We start from the raw sequence: 19,301 nt of genomic DNA, 5'->3' as shown, positions 1-19,301 counted from the left end.
TGAGAATTGGGTTCCCACAGACAAGTAGGAGTTTGCCAGGCAGACGTGGCAAGATGGCGGTCTTGTACAAACCCCTGAAGGCATGCGCGGAGAAATGCTATGGGACAGCTCCATGGGGCTGGGGGAGCCCTTGGCAGCTTGGAAAGGACTTGAAGTCCTGGCCAAGAAGTTGGACTGCACCCTGAGGAAGACAGGTGCTGCTGAAGGCTACAAAACTGTCTTGATTTGCAGAATGCCTTGAAGAGCCATGGCCTGAGAGTAGCTGGCAAGTTCCTTCCTCGGCATCCAGGAGGGATGTTCAGGAAGAGTCAGAGATACTTGGCAGTCATTTCGGGGGTGACCCTTCAGGCCGAGGTGGGTAAGGCGACCCTCTGAGGGGAGACGCAGGAGGGAGAGGCCCCTATGGGACACCCCTCAAGTCCTAACCTCCCAACCTTTGCCCATATCAGGAGTCCCGCCCTGACCAGACCTCTCCCCTGCAGAGTGTCACACCCATTCTTCCCTCCCCATATTATCAGCCAGGGGTAGGGACTGCTGCTTGTCCTGCTGTCTTCCGAGAGACACATGATCTTTTGGAGGTAGCCCATCGTATCTCTCTGGGTGGCCCCAGCAACTTTCAGGTGCCTTGGACACGCTTGAGGCACTCAGTGTGAATTAAGCCAGGGATGCCTGGTGGTATGGGGTCGCAGGATGGAAATTTCCAAGGGGGCAAGCTTTGGGAGCTTTCCTACCCCACTCTACCTCCACGTTCATGCACCCACCTTCCTGGGCTCACTGGCAAGGGCATAAAGTCCCACTCCCTCCCCGAACCCTAGTGCGCCTGGGAGCCAGTCGCCACCCTCCACACTCCTCTTCATCTGTAGATACAGATGCTAATATGTAACTGACAGAGAAATAGAGTCTCAAGGGGTCACAAGAATAAAGCCCTAAGGAAGGGATGGGGGAGGGGGTCAAGCCCTGGAGTGCATGTCTGGACCCCATTGGACCGCCATTTGAGGGTACACAGACTTCCATCTCCGAGTCTGCACAATGGGGGTCAGAACGGTATGCGATCGTGGGGAGACTGAATGGGCAAAAGACCTGCACACAGTGGGCCTTGCTTTAAGGTGGCTAGAACAGGACTGGTGACTTCCGGGGGCCCTAGCCCTTCAGAGACTCTGGTGGGGAGCGGGCAAGGGGGGCCAGGAGTGCCCCAGCCTGGCTTGGGCTAGAGGCTGGAGTAGGAGGTCCATGGGCCAGGTCACAGGGAGAGCAGAGCTGTGGAGCTGGCACTGGCAACCAGAAGGTATTTGCATCAGATAATGGGGAAAGTGCCTCGTTATTCCATTAACTAGCGTAGCAATGACTGCAGCGGAGAGAAAGGGTACTGAAACCCACAATGGGGATAGGGGCTAAAATCACTGCCCAGCAACCAGACGGGGGAGATTCCAGGTGTCACAGGGTGGAGGGACATGGGTGAAGCTGGGCTTCATCCTAGACCTTCAGCCCCCAGCCTCAAGGCAGCGGGAGACCCAACTGGGGACAAGATCGAGAAGCGCATTGCTGATCCCACAGTGCCAGCAGTCCCAGGAAGGTCTCAGGAAGAGGGAACCACAAACACGGAGGCCCTGGGTTGGATCTGGCCAGCACATCCAGGGCAGGAAGGAGGCCAGGGCAGAAGGAAGGAAGACAGTACGGCCTCAGGGCTGGGAGGAGGGAGGCACTGGGCAGAAAGGGCAACTATAGGACTGGGGTTTGATTCTAAGCACCCCAATAGCCCTGGAGGTTTTCAAAAGCAGGGGAGGGACATGACCCAGTTTAGATCATTTAAAGGCCTCCTGGCTGCTGGTTGGGGAAGGAGAGCAGGGGCCAGGGTGGGAGCAGGAGAGCCTGGAGTGGGCCGACACAGTGCCAGGGGCAGGCAGGTGGTGTTTGGGGATGGTGGTAGCGTGGGCAAGGTGGAAAGTGGACTCGAACTGGGGTTTCCAGGTTCTGTCAACAGGCCCTATGAATGGGTGAGGGAGTGAGGGGAAGAGAGAGGTTGAGGGTGACAGGGGGCTAGATGAGACTCTATGCCAGTAAAGGGTTTCCTTAGCAAGGCACCTTGCAGAGTCCATGCTTGAGAAACACTGCCCATCCAAAGCGCAGAGGGTCTGGCCCGACCTTCTTCCATTATGCAGGCCGCCATTCTGGCTCTCAGCTTCCTGGGTTGGGCCAAATGACCTCAGAGGGGAGAACGGAGGACTCCACACTGGTAGCAGCCAGTGTGGGCAGTGACAGCATGAGCGCCGGGCAGGAACATGCCCAAGGCCACTGGGCTTGTTAGGGGCAAAGAGAGACCCAGGAACCACGTCTCCTGATGCTATAAAAGTCCCCGCTGGGATCTGAAAAGTCTGTGATTGCCCAGGCACGAATTCCAGCAGCACCTTCCTCCAGAATCCACTGAGAAACTCGTTCTGAAGACTGTTTCCTGAGCCCGAGGCCTCTGCGGTCTTCACCTCAGAGTCTCACACTTGCTGTTTCCTCTTCTTGAACCTTCTTCCCATGACTGCTCTCTACCCTTTTCCCTAGCAGTCCTGCAGAGGCTGGCTCCCTGGGCCTGTGGGGATTTCCCAGCACAGGGCAGTGGCTCGGGCAATCCCGGGGAGGGGGGGCGGCTCACTCCCGCTCTGCCTCACCTCCTTCCACTGCTGACTTGGAAGTTCTCCCCAGCTCTGTGCCAGGAGAGGCCGGCATGGATGCCAACACCCACGCTGTGGCGCCACATCCTCCCCCTGCCCCCATAGGCTGGCCCTGGCTCCTGGGGGCCAAGCCACATAGGATAGACCCACCTTTCCTGCTCGGAACCCCACCCCCCCGAGCGGAATCCCCCTTTCTTCCTCCTCACCCAGCTCGGATGTGAGTCAGGGAAGGTCCCGTGGACATTTTCCCTCTGTCCTCCTCCCTGGCTTACCAGGGCATGGGGCAGGCCCAGCCTAACTAGGTGAGGAGGAGAGGAGGAGTCAGCCGGAGCAAACGTACCCTGTGCCTTGCCTGGAAACGTCATCTGGGAGCCTCAAGCCAATGGGCATTCCTTCCTTCTGTCCCCAAGGCTCTGGCCCGATGCTGGCCCCAGACTCAGGATTCGGGCCTCGTAGTTAACCCCAGGGTGGTCCCTGCCTCACTCAGGGCCAAGTTCAGACAAGAGGCAATCAGGGGCTTAAGTGGCTGCCAGAGAAGGCCAGCCGCCTAGTTATTAAATATTAAGTGGCAAGAGCCTGGGAATGTAAAATTGCAAATGAGACTTTGGAGCAGATGTTGCCAACAGCTTGGACCAGTGCTCACAGTTGGGACCAACGGGGGAATTCAAGTCACCAAGCTGGGCTGCTGGCAACCACTCTGCCTTTACTGGGCACCTGCTGGGTGCCAGGCTCTGAACCAGACGCTGTATGTAGAAAGAGTGATCGGGCCTAACTTCAAGGGGTTCCTGGTCTGGTAAAGAAGATGAACACAGGAAGCAAAGACTCATGATCTGCGGGGTAAGTTCTGGGCCATGGGTAATCCTAGTAGAGGTGTGAGAGACACCTATAAGGGGGTGGGGGATAGAGGCCTCGGAGGGGAAATTCTGAAGGATATATTTGATCGGTTAGTCATTCAACAAACCTTGAGTACCTATATGGTGTTGGTGTGCCAAACACTCTGGCAGATGCCGGGAAATAAAATATTAAATAAGTCAAACTCTTTCTCTCATGGCACTCAAAGTTGAGTGAGACTTGCATTCCACGGACAAATAAGAGTTTGCATCATGACGAAGAGGCAGAGAGGAACAAGCCCACGCAGAATGAAGAAGTTCAATAGATTCAAGGTAAGTAGGGAATTCAGCTGGCTGGACATGTGTGGAGGGAGAGATGGGATGGTTAGCAGTCAGGGCCTGAAAAGCTGCCATGCTCAGAAGTTTGGGTGAGTCCTGGAGAGGTCAAAGTACAGTGGAATGACCTCCCTCAGAGACAAACCATGGCTCCCAGGACCCCTGCAATAGGACCAACCTTTTGAGCTGTCATTCTGAGGAGCCACAAGAGGAAGGAAATAACCCAAGTGGGCAACCTGGGGAACGTGGCTGCCTGGTTTGCTGCCCACTCGTCCCCGGGGCTGGGTTACTGAGCCTCCACAGCTGAGGACCCTAGAGAAGCCCCGCCCTGGCTCACTCGTACCTGCAGGCTGTTACACTAGCTCCTGAACAGCTGAAAATATATCCTGAAAACACAGGCACCTTTGTCTTTGAGGGGAATGCAGTCCTAGCAGAAGGTGGCAGAGGTAAGATGACAGCCCAGACCATTCAGGAGACAAGTCCTTGCCAAGGGAAGATTCCAGTTCAACATCCCCAAGAATGTCCCAGCTGAGTAGACAAGCCTTTCTCCACTGCCCCATCCAGAGCCAAAGGGGAGACAGGATGAACTTTCAAGGTCATTCTTTGGCCATGATTCTATACAAAGAAAGGCAAGAGGACAGGGAGAAAGAGAAGATCTTTGTTTGAGGATCCTAATATCCCAGGAGGATTAGAGTCCTCAAACATGGTTCTAAGAGTCGAGAGTTATATGGGGCTAAGATTCTAGGACTCACTAGATCTAGAATTCTAGAATTCTAGAATCCTGTGACTCTAAGACTCTAGCTCAACTAGAAGGAAAATATCATAGACATCACATCCTCTTCATAAAATCCGTACTTCTGGAGAGAACCCTGCACCCCGAACTCCAAAGCCAAGCAGGCGTGTTTTCCCCTTTCTGTCTTTAAACTGTCTTCTTGCTCCTTGGTGTCTGCTCATCTGCTCCCCCCTCCACAGTCCCTCCCCCAAGCCTGGCAGCCACACATTTGCCATCTGCATACAACCCAGTGATTAGCACAGCCGTGCAGAGCAGGTGAGGAGGGATGTAGAGTCCTTGCTGCCTGCCAGTCAGAGGCCCTTCGGTCAACCAGGCTGCAGGGGAGTCACTCCTGGCTCCCCAGTAGGGCTGAGTAGAGGAGGGGAGACCTACTCATGCAGACACACACATACAGAGGCAGACACACAAAGGCACAGAGAGACTTGCACATCACACATGGACATCTGCAGACAACAGGCACTCTCACACATTCAAACAAATCAGAGCAGACACACATTCCTGCAGGGACAGCCCCCAACACACATATACACGAAGACCTAGAGAAAAGCATGCACCAGCACGCATGGATATTTGCAGTGTAACACACACACAGCAATGGAGACAGAGCCACACAGAGAAACACAATACCATGCACATATATGTGCAGACAAACACAAAGACAGGTGTTACTTACACTGAGACCCTCCCAGAGGGTCACGGCACTGAGCTGTTAGTGTACCTTCCAAAGGAGAATTGGCAAAAACGTCATCCTTCCCATACCCCTCTAATCCCTCTGCCACCCCCACTCATTCATGGGACATTATTGAAGGCCTACTAGGCATACAGCCTGGCTCCTGGCCCTCAGGAGAAAGATCCCAGATCTGTGTGACACAGGGGAGCAGAGCTCAGAAGCAGCTGAAACACATGTAGGCATTGAGTTCAGGAAATCATTCCCAGAGCTGAACAAAATGGATTGCCCAGAAAGGTAATGAGCTCCCCATTGCTAGAGGCAATCTAGCATAACGGAGAGGTTTATGCATCAGGTGGGAGAAGGAGTGCTGGGGGGAACGGAAGACCTTTAAAATCCCTTCCAGCTCTAATATTCTCTGTTTCTATCAATTCCACTGGGTTTCAAAATAGTGATCTTGAACATTTTTATCACATTCCCTATCAGCAAAAACATTTTATTTCATTTCTCAGGAAAACATTTTAAACATACACCTCCATGTATGTTTATTTACAAATGTTTACATCCTTTTTGGATAATACATTCTATTCTTCATAGATACACAGACACAAAAAGAGAAAAACTTGAAATAATGAGATGAAAACACATAGATCCTTACCTGAAAGGACAGGTAGAACTGGTGGGAAAGTGATAGAACATTTATTGAGTGCCGCCTGTGTGCCAGACTTTTGATATATATTGTTTCTTTGAATCTTCAGAATCGCCCTGTAAAGAGGCTATCACTTTTTTTTTTCCCTCTCTCCTTTTTACAGATGAGAAACCGAAGCACAGAGAGACGAAGTCTCTTACCCAAAGTCACGCCACCTGTAGCTGGTGGGGCTACAATCTGGACCCAGTCAGGCTGCCTCTGAAGCCAACTGCTTCCCACTGAAGCTTGGGCATCAAGCACTGAGGGGGTACGGCTTGCGTGGGGTGGGAGAAAGATCCATTAGGTTCTTGCACACATGGTGGCAAGTGTGAGGCCCTCAGGCTGGGAGGAAGGGGCTCTAAAACATGGCAAGAGCCTCACATGACACGCCTGAAGGATTTGGACTTGAACCTGAGCAGCAGTCAGGATTCCCAGACCACCAGGACATCTGGGCAAGACACCTACTTTGCTCCTCAAAGTGCGGTCCGTGGACCAGCTGCTTGGGCCTTACCTGGGAGCTTGTTAGAGATGGGAGAATCTCAGAGGCTACCCCAGACGTGCTACATCAGGATCCACGAGTAACAAGGTTAAACTTTGAGAAGCCGTGGGTTACATGAACTTCACCGCGTCTGGGATCCCATCCCACAGCGATGAAGGCAAGCAAGCCCAGCCTTGGTCATTCCAGGGACTTCTTCCTCCCCAGAGCTGGCTCAGTTCTGGAGTTGTAGAGAGTCCCAGAAAATCGGAGGTGGCTTCCAGGAATCTGTCTATGCTGCTTTTCTTGTCGCTCCTGGGCCCCATCTTGCTCTAAGTCAAAGCCAAAAGACTATTCCTTTTGCTGATATTCAGGTGAGATTCTCTGTGTCACTTCCTTCCGGAAACTCCACTCCCCCAGCAGGACCCTCCCGGCCACGCTTCTCCCAGCAGCTTCACTACCTACAGAGGACACAGTGTATCTCAGCCATGGGCTGGTCTTCGTGCTCCCATTCCAACGGGAATGTCCCCAGCACCCGCACAGCCCCCAGCCCGCGGCAGGTGCTCAGTGCGGGTCTGTGACTGAAGCATGGCCAAACCATCGTCCCCTCAAGGGGCCCCACCAGCCCAGCAGCGTTGTGTGGCCCTGGGGTCTGTGGTGAGGCCCGAGGCCTTGCAGCTCAGGTCTGGCTTCCTGGGGCCACCCTGACGCTAACCCCAATGCCCTGTCCCCGGCCCCCAGTCCCGCTCAGTGAGGGACAGTGTTCGCCAGTCTGGGAGCCCGTTTCTCCAGCATGTTCTTCCTCCCTCCGCCCCACCCCTGCCGCTTCTGATTCTCTCTGATAATTTCTTTCATTTGAGACTTTGACCAGAACTCAGAAGGTCTTAAATATGAGCCACCCTTCTGCCCCAAACCCTGGAAAGTACCTTGTGACTAAACCTAGTCATTTGCTTGAAGCTGGGAGAGGAAAGCCTAGGGGCGCAAACTCAGGCTAACATTGCCGAATCTGGCCGGTCTCCCTCTCTGGGCCTCAGTCTCCTCTGCTCCAGGGGCGGGGGGTAGGGGTGGTTACAACTTTCTTCAGGTGGCAGATTTCAGGCACTTAGGAGTGGGACAGGGAGGAATGGGGGTTGGGGATAAAGAAGACGCATAAGAGATTTGGTACCAAACGGTCTGGTTCATCACCTCGTTTGCTCCTGATCCCACGTCACACAGGTATCCCCCACCCCTCACGGAGCTTCTGGTCGCTCAGTTGTCCAAGTGGGGAGGCATGAGAGGAACCAACCCTGGCCAGACGAGGTCTGCTTCCAAGCCCAGCCTTCAGCCCTGCATGGCTGTGAGGATCCTGTGACTTAACAAGCTCTGGGCCGGGGCGGTGGGGGGGGTGGGGAACTCCCATCCCACCTTTGTCCTTGCTCCAGAGGCAGTGGTGGAGTGGAGGCTGGCATGGCCACCCACTGCCCCAAGGCCACAAAACTGAGCGGAGAAAGTGGTGTGTGTTTCTTTGGCTTTCCCTGCGAACCAGACCATTTCCTGCCCAGGGACAGACACTTCCTCCCAGGAACAGGAATGAGGCCAAGTGGAGTCCTGGCCTCCATGCCTGGGAAGGAAACCCAAGTTCAATGAGGACATCTGTTCCTAGAGGATCCCAGGCCATGCAGGGATGTCAGGGCAGAGGAGTCCACGCCCCTTTCAAGCGACCAGCATCTCACGGACAGAGCTGCTGGCAGCTCGGCACCCTCTCTCACTCTGTCTACATCCTTTACTAAGGCCCTGCTCTGTGTGGGCACAGCTCCGGGTGCTGGAGATCCAATACCAAGACCCTGCATGGAGTTCAAATCAGAGACGGGGGGAAAGCCAGAGCAACCAAGAGGTATATATTACATGCTATCAAGAAAAAGAAAGTAGGGTAAGGGCATGAAAAATGATGTGACAGTCTTAGAGTGGTTAGAACAGGCTTCTACAAGATGGAGACATTTGAGTAGAGACCCAAAGGGAAAGACAGAGCAAGCCAGAAGCTATCTGAGGAGAGGGGGCTCTGCGTCCAGGGAGCAGCAAGTGCAAATGTCCTGAGGTGGGCACCTACTGATCGTGTTCGAAGAATGCAAAGTAGATGCATATGGCTGGAGCTGAGTGAGCCAGGACAAGAGAAAGGGTAATGGGTGAGAGCGGGCAGGGCCAGGGGGGCCACCCTGAGTCCTGGGTTTTACTGCAAGTAACAGTGACAGGAAAGGCTACTGGGAGGTTTAGGCAGAAGGCAGGATAGGATGGGAAGACTTGAGAGCAAGCAGGAAGCCAGGGAGGAGGTGACTGCTCAAATCCAGGTAAGAGCTGGAGGTGGTGGGGTCAGAGGGTGACATAGGCAGTAAGGAGTGGTCAGATTCTGCGTCTATTTTGGAGGTAGCACCAAGAGGATCCACCTGGCAGGACTGTGAGTGAGGAGGAAGAGAGACAGAGAGGGCTTGAGGAAGACACCTTAGCAAACGTGCATGAGCAGAGCTGAGATGGGGAAGTCCGGCAAAAGGAGGCACCAGCTATGGTTTTCAGAGGCCGTTCCTCCCAGTTTCTCTCTCTCTTTCATACACATCCCTGCCCTTTTTACCTATTAATCTTGCCCTCAAACAGTTGTCAGATAAGGACACAGAGGCTGGGAGGCACCCAAGATCACACTGGGGGGCTGGCTAGAGCCTGGAGTTGAAAGCACATCCCAGTCTGAGCTATACTGGCCCATCACCACCGGAAAGAGTTTGCTGCTTCTGTTCATTCGCTATTTCATTCATCATTCAGATGCTTGTGTGCCTACAACGAGTCAACAAGCTCGGGGCTGGGCGCCATTGAGGGGCCTGGAAATCACAGAGCCAGCCCTGTGGTGGTGAGAGAGACTGCGAGAGAGCTGCACTGTGGGGCCCCCAGCTCTCAGCAAAGTAGAAACCAGAACGTGCAGAGACTGGGAGCAGCCGCCGGGGAATGAGAACTCCTGGATTCAGAGTCTTACGCTGCTGCTCACAAGCTTACCCTTAACCTCCCTGTGCCTCAGTTTTCTTATCTGTGAAATGGAGATAAGAATTCTGAGTCGGAGTAAGGAGCATGAGAGAATCTGCTGAAGTCCTTCAAGCCTGGGGCTCCGTACCTGCTCCTACGCGTATGATTATCGGGCAGAGCCCACACTTGAACTCAGGTCTCCTGGTGCGCGCCAAAGCAATCAGCTCTCTGTCTGGACGCCAGCCCTTGCATCATCACCCTGCAGGGCACCCCCACCCAGAGGTGTTGGGGGAGGCTTGGCTCCGCACAGCTGGGCTCAGCTCCTGGCAGAGCCAGAGCCCCAGAGCCCGAGAACAGTGTTTAGGGCCTGACAGCCTGGTCCCACCCCTAAGGAGCTCAGGCGAGCTGCCTGCCTGCTTTGCCTGCCAAGATACTTAGTTGCTGACTTCCCCTGGAAAGCACTAATTACAGCATGGCTCCCCCAGGCCCTGGCTCCGTGATCTGTCACAGCCCCTCAGCTCTGGGGCACCAGCGGCAACCTCTGAGCCATGCCCTTGCCCCCTCTGCTTTCCCTTGGGCAAGGGAGGACAGGAAACAGAGGGCTAGACAGAACCCACCAACGGGAATGCTGGGACTGGGCTCAGTGGTCCCCAGACCACAGCCTCAGCATCGCCTGGGACCTTGTTAGAAATGCACACTCTCAGGCCTTACCAAAGACCCACTGAATCAGAAACTCTGTGGGTAGAACTCTGGGATCCACGTATTAACAGTCACTCCAGATGACGATGATGCCTGCTCAGTAGGAAAAAAGCAGCTCTGATCCCTGTGCAGCTATGGTGGAAAAGTGGGGTGCTGTGGACAGGTGGTTATAAGTAGGGTGTTTTGAAGCACAGGCTCAGAGAGACTCCCCCCACAATTCCAGGCTCTGCCCATTTCTTAGCGTGCCATCTTGGGCAGGTCACCTCTTTAACTGAATACATATTTACTGATAACCTACTGTTTACTGTTGAAGGCCCTGGAGCTGTGGAAGGAAGAGAAAACAACAGCAAGTCAGCAATATCTTTTTCCTATATTAACTCATCCCTTGCAAGAGACGTTTTAGGTATGCTTCTGTTAATCTGCAGTGGAGGCAACCGAGGCAAAGATGATCAAGGTAATTTGCCCCAGGGCGAACCTGAGCAGTGCGGGCATCTACATCATAGGACGTGCCTCCAGAGCCAAGCACTGAGCCTCTGGGGCCGGGCTGACCTGTGGCTCGTCCAGGAGATGGACAAAACGCCATAAAGACTCCCCACCCCTGGCAGGTCACGTGGTGTGCCAGGAAGATGAAGTCAAGTTAGGAAGGGGGTCGAGTGCTTTGGGGTTTGGAGAGGTGAGTCTTTTCACAGTGTGGTCTGGCCAGGTGACCTGGGAGCAGAGACCTCTCTAAGGCAGCTTTCTGTCTGTAAAAAGAGGGCCCTGTCCATACCCCTCCTCAGTGTGGTCTGAACATGTCTGTAACGCAGAGTAGCTGCTGGACAAAGAAGACCTGTTACTATCCGGAGAACTGGGTTCGAATCCTAACTGGCCCGGCCCCTCAGCCACTCACTAGATGCGAGTCACTCCAGTCCCATGGGCTTGTTTCTGTGGGGATAAAATGGCTGTCGGGAGCCTTGGCCATGACCCCACATAGTCAGGGAGCGGAGCAGGCGTGCGGTAAGGACATTCCCACTGCTGCTCCCCATCCCGATTGCTGGCCAGCTCATTGGGAGCTCCTTTCTCCAGGGCAGTGGGTCCCCGGGTCCAGGCTGCCCGGGGAGGCCTCGCTATTTTTATTTTTATTGTTCTGGCTCCACAGCAGAGGCCTCTAACTCCAAATGGCTCCTGTTACCCAGAAAACGAGGTGGTTGGCAATGCAGTCTCCTGACTGGCCCCATACAAAGGCAGCCTGGCGGGCCTGCCTATTGACGCCAGCCCGGGGTTCTGGGAAGCGAGGAGCAGAGCCCTGGGTGGGGCCGAGTCCCTGCAGGTTCTGGCATGTCCTGGCCTGGGCAGAGTGACCCTGGCCCGGTTGCCTTGTGCCTCTGGGAACACAGTGCTGTTGCTAGGTCCTCAGTGAGATGACACATGTCGAGGGACCTGGCGCACACGCAGGGCATCCCTGCACGGGCAGAGGCTCAAACTCCAGATTCACTCCTACCACGGCTGGTCCCACCACACAGACCGTGACCCTCATCTCTGCATGAGCCTGGTTATTCCCATTTCACAGATGGAGAGACTGAGGCTCACAAAAAAAATTTTTTTTTTTTCCCCTGAGTCACACCAGTCAAATTGGCAAAGTCTTGGCTTCAAAGCCCCTGATTCCCTCCCTGCCCTCTCCCATGCTCCTTGGAATCTTCCTTAGGATGGATCCTGGACAACAGGGGCAGGATGTCACCTGACTTCCAGAAAAGATCCCTCTGGCTGCTGAGTGGAGAGTGGATGGGGGAAAGGGGGGCGAGGGGAGCACAAAGGTGCCCAGGTGGGAGACGGAGAGGCACTGCGAGGTGGTTTGGTTCTGGAAGGTGGAACCAAGATTGCTGACAGGTGGCCCATGGGGAGTGCCGGAGAAGAGCAGAGTAGGGATGGGGCTACCTCTGGCTTCCCTTCTCGAATCTTTTAGCCTTCCCTCAAATATCACATCCTCAGAGGCCTTGCCTGACCGGTCTCCTCTCCTAGCACTGCTGGGCTCCTTCCCTGCTTATTTTCCTTGTAGCCTTATCTCCAATTTACCACTGCGCTGTCTGTTTGCCTCTGCTAGCAACAGTCAGCTCTTTGCAGACGGGTTTTGCTTGGCTTTTCTTTTTTTCCCCCACTACTATATCTCCAGGCCCTATAGGGCACAGTGCCTGGCACATGGTAGGTGTTTAATAAATGTTGTCACAAGCATGAATGAAGGGACTATGTATGAAAGCAGTTTGACTTTAATCCAGGGCAACCCAGGACGCCTCCTCTGGAGGTGGCTGGTTCACCTCAATGATCTGCCATAATCTCTCTGTGTGACCGCGGGCAAATTGTCCCCCAACCTCAGCCTACCCAGCTGCCCATTGGTTTCCATGACCTCCCAGCCCTGTCAGTGAAGGATGATTTTTTTTCTGTGGTGACTGGACCAGGAGAGCAAGGCCAGAGGGCTCCTGGGGCAGAAGGCGGGATGGAGGGGGCCCCTGCATGGGGCAGCCCTGCTAGCGCCTTTGTCAAAGGTGCGCTATGTAAATAGCAGGTGGTTCAATTATTATCCTTCCTAATCCGAGGCTTCCTAATCCTGGGCAGGTCTGTGTGTGCATGTGCTGGGGAACGGTGAACGGCAGAGCCTTCTGGAAGCCCAGGGCCAGGAGACGGCCTCGTCTCTGACCTTCAGCAGCAGCTCCTGCCCACTCCTCGCACCCCAGAAGGATTCGGGTGATGGATTTTCCCAGGAGCCTCGGGTGGTCACCTTCACGGTCTCGGCCAGCTGTGGCCTGCAGAGTCAGAGATTCCCTACCCCCCTACCTCGGATGAGGAGGACCCCCAAACCACCTCCTGACTGGTGTCCCGATTCCTTGCTCCCTACCCTCAGGCTTACCCTCCAGTCTCCACCAGAGTGGGCTTTAAAACCCATAAATCAGACCATGGCGCTCCCCTGCTTAATACCCTCCGATAATTTCCTATCTGTAAAATACATACAGGCCTTTTACCAAGGTCTGCAAGGCTCCAGGGCTGGACCACCCTCCCCCATCTTGGCTTCTTCCCCTCTGACTAGGCTGGCCCCAGGGCCTTTATACCTGCTGCTCCCTTCTCCTGGAACAGCAAATCCCCAAATCCTCACCTTGCTGCCCCATCTGGCGTCTCAGCTCCCAGCATCTCAGGAAGGCCCAGTGCTTATCTGAATGAGCCCTTGCTTCTCACTCTCGATGCTCTTCCGTTGTTCATGAATTATTTCTACTTGTCTACTTACCTGTCTCCCCACTAGCCTGTGAATTCCTTGTGGACAGGGACCTTGCGGGGGTCGCCGTACCTCCCACACCCAAAGAAAAGAAAATCCCCCTACACTTCAAATACTGCACAGAACCCTGTGGGCTCCCAAGGACCAGCGCCAAGCAGTTTACTTATTTATCAAAGGCCGCGTAGCACTTGGTACATGCTCGGCACTGTTTGAAGCGCGGTACAAATATGAATTTATCTAATCCTCACACCCGTTTTTTTAGGTTGGTCCTCCTGTTAGCCTCACTGCAGATGAGGAAGCTGGGGCACAGAAATGGTCAGGGATTTTTCTCAAATCTATAGAGTCAGAAGAGATGGGTGGCAGATTAGAATGCAGGGAGCCTAGTCCATGCTCAGCAGGCAACAGTTAGTTGTACCCTGTGGGCCTCCTGGGCTTAGCACAAGGCCAGGACCAGGCATTGACTGGGAGGCTGGGGTGGATCTGGGGGAGGAGGAGTTCACTTGCAAAGGGCTTCAACCTGGAAATCAGGAATTAAAACCTTGTTTTTACCCCAGGCCTTTCTGTGCAGCTTTCAGCAAGTGCACTCCCTCTCTGGGCCTCAACTCCCTCTCTATTTCTGGGGCTGGCCTTTCCTCCACCTCGGTTCATTTGTATCCCCTTGAGGCCTTGTGAAGCAAAATGGGTTATAGCTAATTTCCAAACCCCAGTCCCTCCAATTAGCAGAGGGTCTGGGACTCCTCTGCTGCCTACTGCCTGGCACGTCCCTTTGCCAGGTGACCAGAGCATCCCCACTCCCTGTCACTGAGCCGGCTGCTGTTGGGAACACAGCTTTCCGTCAGGGAAAATGAGAGACAGAGACAGAGAGAGTGGTTTCACCAGGAGGCTCTGTCCTCTGTCATCAGGCCCTTTGCCCCTGCTCTCCTTTTCCCTCATCTTACCTCCTGCCTGTCATTTTTTGGGATCCTAGGCCTTCAAGCCCCACCTCTTCCCCTGCACCCCTGCCTGGGCCTTCTGTACCCCACCCCACCCCACCCCCAATCAGCCCTACCCGACAAAGATGCACCTGGCTGAGAGCCCACTGCCCCAGGGGAGGCCCAGACCCTTCCCCTCTGGTTTCTCAGCCACAGCCCCCCTTCTCGTTCCTTCTCCTCCCTGCTTCCCTGCGCCTCTTTTCCAGGCAGTACTGAAGTCCTTCCTACACACACGCTATTTTTGTACCATCACTCTCTCCTTCCTCTCCCCCTTCCCCCTACATTCACTTACTTCCTGCTTTTCCTTCACCTCGGCCCAGCTCTGAAAGAACCGGGCCCCTCGGGCGCGCGCCCACTGCTCCCCCACCCCCAAGAGGGGTCTTCAGCTTTGGGTCCCAGGGGCAGGGCCACTCCGGGAGGGGCCTAAGGCAGACACCCCCGCCCCGACCCCACTCCACCTCCACTCCCGTGCCGCCTCCAGCAGCTCGCCAGCCGGCGGGAAGCAGGGACTAACCGCGGCCCCGAGTCCGGAGGCGAGGGGAAGGAGGTCGGCCGCAACTTCCCCAGTCCACCTTAAGAGGACGATGTAGCCAGCTCGCGGCGCTGACCTTAGAAAAACAAGTTTGCGCAAAGTGGAGCGGGGGCCCCGGCCTCTGGGCAGCCCCGGGCGGCGCTCCCACTGCCTCCTAGCCCTCGCTGGCGGCGCAGGTCCGAGCGCGGCGGGCGGGCGGGCGGAGCGGAGCTGGGGGCCGGGGACTGGGGGACAGGGGAGCGGGGAGGGAGCGGCGCGGGCGCGTGAACTGGCACATTGTTGCAGCCGGCGGCCCGTCCTGTCCTGGGCGCTCGCCGGGCGCGCCCGCGGCGGGGATCGCGGAACCGCTCCCGGGCTGCAACCGCGGGGCCCGGCGGGGGGAAGCTGGGGCCGCCGCGCGGGCGAGGGGGCGACGCAGCCCTCCGCCTCCCCCACCTTCCCCCTCCCCACCCCCCGCCCCCGGCCGCGCGGCTGGCGGGCGACACTCGGCTGGCGGGCCCGAGCCCCGCAGCCTCCCCGGGCGGGCGGGAAGGAGGGAGGCGGGGAGGGCAAGCGGGAGGGGGCCGGGCTGCCGGGGGGAGGGCGGGGGCAGCGGCCGGGACTGCGGGCAGGGAGCGAGCCGAGCCGAGCCGCCGGCGCCGCGAGGAGCCCGGGCGGGGCAGGTGGGCAGCGGCGGGGGCGGCGCGGCGGGGCTCGGCGGGGCTCGGCGGGCTGCCCTCGCCCCTGCGCGCGCGGTCCTCCTCTCTCCCGCGCTGGCGGCCGAGATCTGCGCGCCGCCTCGCTCACTCCTCTCCCTCTCGCTCTCTCCCTCTCTCTCCCTCTTTCTCTCTCTCCCCTCTTCCCCTCTCTCGCCTCTCCGTGTCTCTGGCTCTCCGCCTGGCTCCCTCGGGTCTGTTTTTCTCTCCTGCCGCCTCTCCCTGGCCGTTCCCTGGCTTTATTTCTCGCGCGCTTGGGGTCTCTCCCCCTCTCCGTCTCTAGATCTCTTGGGTTGTGGGGGGTGGGTGTTCTCCGAAAATCGCAGCGGTGACGGCGGCTCCTAAGCCGCTCCAGGCGCCTGTTCCGGGGCGGGGGGGGGGGGGAAGCCCGGCCGGGAGGGAGGTGGGGGGGGAGAGGAGGGGGGAGCCTTAGTCATTTCCCCGCTCCAGCCTGCGCCCGCCCGAGCGCGCACTCACCGCCGCTCTCCCTCCTCGCTCCGCAGCCGCGGCCCATGGAGCCCGCCGGCCCGGCCCCCGGCCGCCTCGGGCCGCTGCTCTGCCTGCTGCTGGCCGCGTCCTGCGCCTGGACAGGTAAGCACCCCTGCCCCCCGCGGCTGCCGTCCCCCAACTGCGGGCCCAGGCCTGCCAGAGCGCCAGTGGGAGCCACTGGGCTAATTTCCAGCAGTAGTAAGGGGAGACATGTCTGTAACTGGAGTTACAGATGCAGAAACTAAGGCCCAGAGACAGCCAGCCACTTGCCCAAGGTCACACAGCCATGGGTAGGACCCACTCTCCCTCTCTCTTGTGTGGGCATTGTGCCGGGCCCTGTGCTGGGCAGTGGGACAGACCCAGATGAGTTGGTCCACCCAGCCCCTGCCCAATCTGATGGGGGAGGCAGGCTGTCAGCAGCTTTCTGAGCTAGGTACCCCTGGCTTCTCTAGAAGCTCTTTCCCTGGACTTAGGCTTTCCGCACGTCTGACTTCAGGGTCTGAGAGGAGGGGTCGGGGCAGAGGTCCCCCAGGTGCTGCCTGGAAGGGAAGAGAAATAGGCTGTTGCCATTAGGGAAGAGTGAGATTTCCCTCTGGTGCGTGGAGCAACACGGTGTTGGTGTGTGTATGGCAGAGAGAGAGGAAGGGAGGCCGCAGTAACTCCGGGGGTGAGCTGCTGTGATCAACAGATCCTAATGCGAAAGCACGGTGGATTGTCCCTGGGTTTGCCAAAGCCTCTTGCTGGATGGTCTGCTCCTTGCTGTTCTCCCGGCTCCCCCACTTCCTCCTGCCTGCCTTCCCCGGGCTTCCGCGCAGCTCCCTGCAGTTCAGGTGCTCTGTGGGGCTGTTACCTGTGGCTCTGAGCATGTCTTTTTGTTGGCCTACATCAAACACCTGGCTGTCTCCAGCCCCCGGCAGGCTCTGAAGGCTACCGTGTATGTTCGCCAAGGGGTGAGGTCACCATTCAGGAGTCCTGCTTCTTAAAGGGGTTTTGCAAAACCATGGGTCTCCTGGGAGGGCCCAGGTGGCAGTGTAATGGCTTTAAAGGAATTGGGGTGGGGGAGAAGAATGGGGAATCTTGTTGTAGACAGAGGGGTCCACACCATCCTTCTCTAGGAGGAAGGTAAAGATGAACTCAGTACCCACCTCCCCCCCCACCCCGCCTTTTGCATTTGCCTAGAGACTGGTAACCATCTGATAGCAGTGAGGAAGGGAGAACTAGCAAAGAGTGGGTGGAGGGAGAAGTGGGGGTGGACAGCAGCTTCTCTCTGCCCTGCAGTTTCCCCAGAACCCCAGGGATCTACGTAGGCATCCCCCACCCCAGCCGGGGTCTTCCCAGTATGTTTGGGTCCTGGCTGGGCGGAAGGAAACACTGATACATTTCAAGTCTGCCTGGTGAGTGGCATCTCCAATCTGATCCGCTTCTTGCTGCCCGAGCCACCCTTTCCACCCTGCGGAAGTCCTAGTTCCTGCCCCACGTCCTTCCTGGATCTGGCCTGGAAATGCACAAGTGTCTCTCACAAGTACTTCATTTTCCTGACACAGGGAATGGGGCCCAAGTTAATTTCTAAATGTCTGTTCCAGACCCTTCTCCAGCCAGGACCCCGTGGTTCAGTTTCTGGCAAATGACCTGGTGAGGCTGATTAGCAAGTTTTCAGATGGGCAGCCTGCCTTTCCTGGGGCGCTGGCCGGGAACACCGACACCCTTCTTGTGAGCAAATCTCCCCTTTTTCCCTATAAAAACAATCTATAAAATGGTAAAGATTAGGCCATAAAACTTCCGTTCCAATCCATTCAGCATCAATAGCCTGAAAAAGTGGGAGCAGCAGAGGGGCCAAGATTAACTTTGAAATAAATAAATCTGAGGAGGTGAGAACACATCTCTTGACCGAGGGTGGTGGGACAGGGGTGGGGTGTCGTCGTCATAGCTGAAGCCTGCCAGCCTTCTTCCCTCTGTGTCCTCCGGGCTTCTGGTCACACTCTGGGCCCCGGCATGGGCTTCACCTGGTCTGGCTGCAGGATGGGGCTGCAGCAGCCGCCCTCCCTCGGCTGCTCCCAGCATGGAGTTTATGACAAAGCAGAAGAGAGGCAGGACAGAAGGGCAGGAAGGTAGAAGGAGGCAGTTGTCCAATTTTCCAAGAAAATAGATTTGTTCGAGTGAGAAACTCAAATGTCAGGCTTAGGAAGGCGGCGTGAGATTGAATGACTACTAATGTCTCAGGAAGAACTGTCAGCCTGGGGGGGAGTGTGTGTCACATGATTGCTGGGGCCCCACATGATCACCGCTTGCAGGGGGCCAGTCATGTGAATTATCTGGGTTGGGGAAGGCAGGAGAAGAAGTTTCTAAAGATTGCTTTTAGCACAAATGCTGCCAAAGGGAAATTCTAAAAAGATGCCAGTGAAGTCACCAACCTGTGTTCTTGGAGCCGACGTGAGGCCTGTTTCCTAAAACAACCTCGCTGAGGGCCATTTGGAGGCTGGGAGTAGGGCAAGGGTCTCAGGGACACCTGGGCAGCCCCACAGCACCTGGCATCCGTTCTGCAGGCTCTCTGCTTGGTCCCACTGAGGTCACGGGCCTCTGGGGCCCACACTGGGTAGATCTCGGTGACTCCCCCTGGCTCCTCCCTCTGTCCTGGAGGAGGCCAGGCCAAGATGGGTGGGGTTCAGGTGTTGGGGGCCAACTGAGCTCTCCAGCGACCTTCTGAACCTTTGGTAGAGGGGGACACGCTGGTGGCTCCTGCGTACTTTCCTAACTGGTGAAATTAGTCTCACTTCCTCTTTCTCAAGAAGACAAAGGGGGTGGGGGGCTCTTTGACCCCAATGGACTCGGGCTGTTGGAAGTTTCTTTTAAACCCATGGTGTTCTCTGGGTCCTTTCTGGCCATAAAGTATTCCTTTACCAATTCCCTTGAGACCCGTGGTGTGGTGTGATTCAATCTGTATTTGTAGTCATTTGGCATGTTTGAGGTCCTGATGGGAACCACATGTGGAGAAGAAGGAGAATCCATGTCTTTGAATGGTAACAGCAACAGCACCAGAGACTGTGCGCCGAGGGCCTGCCTATGTCATCACATTAGTCAGGAAAACAAAGTGTGAGGTGGCTTTTATCCCCATTTTGCAGATGAGGAAAATCGAGTCCCAACTTGGAGAAGTAACTTGTCTCAGGAGTAAGAGGCAGGGGGGTCGAGATTTTGAATCAAAACTCTGAGGGAAGAACTTTACGGACTTAGTCCAGCCTGGAAGGA

General features: G+C 56.1%; 1 protein-coding gene across 3 annotated transcripts in view; it reads left to right on the top strand.

Moving 5' to 3' along the window:
* Positions 1 to 14,670: 14,670 nt before the first annotated feature.
* The window catches only part of LOC125108694 (tyrosine-protein phosphatase non-receptor type substrate 1-like), a 40,386-nt gene continuing 35,755 nt past the window's right edge, over positions 14,671 to 19,301 (top strand). Inside the window, exons 1-2 of one of the 3 annotated variants that reach the window (XM_047744850.1) lie at positions 14,671 to 15,050; positions 16,073 to 16,160. In XM_047744850.1, the coding sequence (XP_047600806.1) occupies positions 16,082 to 16,160 (79 nt within the window). In that variant the 5' untranslated portion in view covers positions 14,671 to 15,050; positions 16,073 to 16,081. Of the gene's footprint in view, positions 15,051 to 15,472; positions 15,537 to 15,581; positions 16,161 to 19,301 lie in introns of those variants that run through there. The other 2 variants (XM_047744849.1, XM_047744851.1) reach the window with 2 other exon arrangements.

This window comes from Lutra lutra, chromosome 9, assembly GCF_902655055.1.
Source record: "Lutra lutra chromosome 9, mLutLut1.2, whole genome shotgun sequence".
Taxonomy (NCBI): Eukaryota; Metazoa; Chordata; class Mammalia; order Carnivora; family Mustelidae; genus Lutra; species Lutra lutra.
Note: the sequence above shows the minus strand (reverse complement) of the source record. Positions and strands in the feature narration are given on the sequence as shown.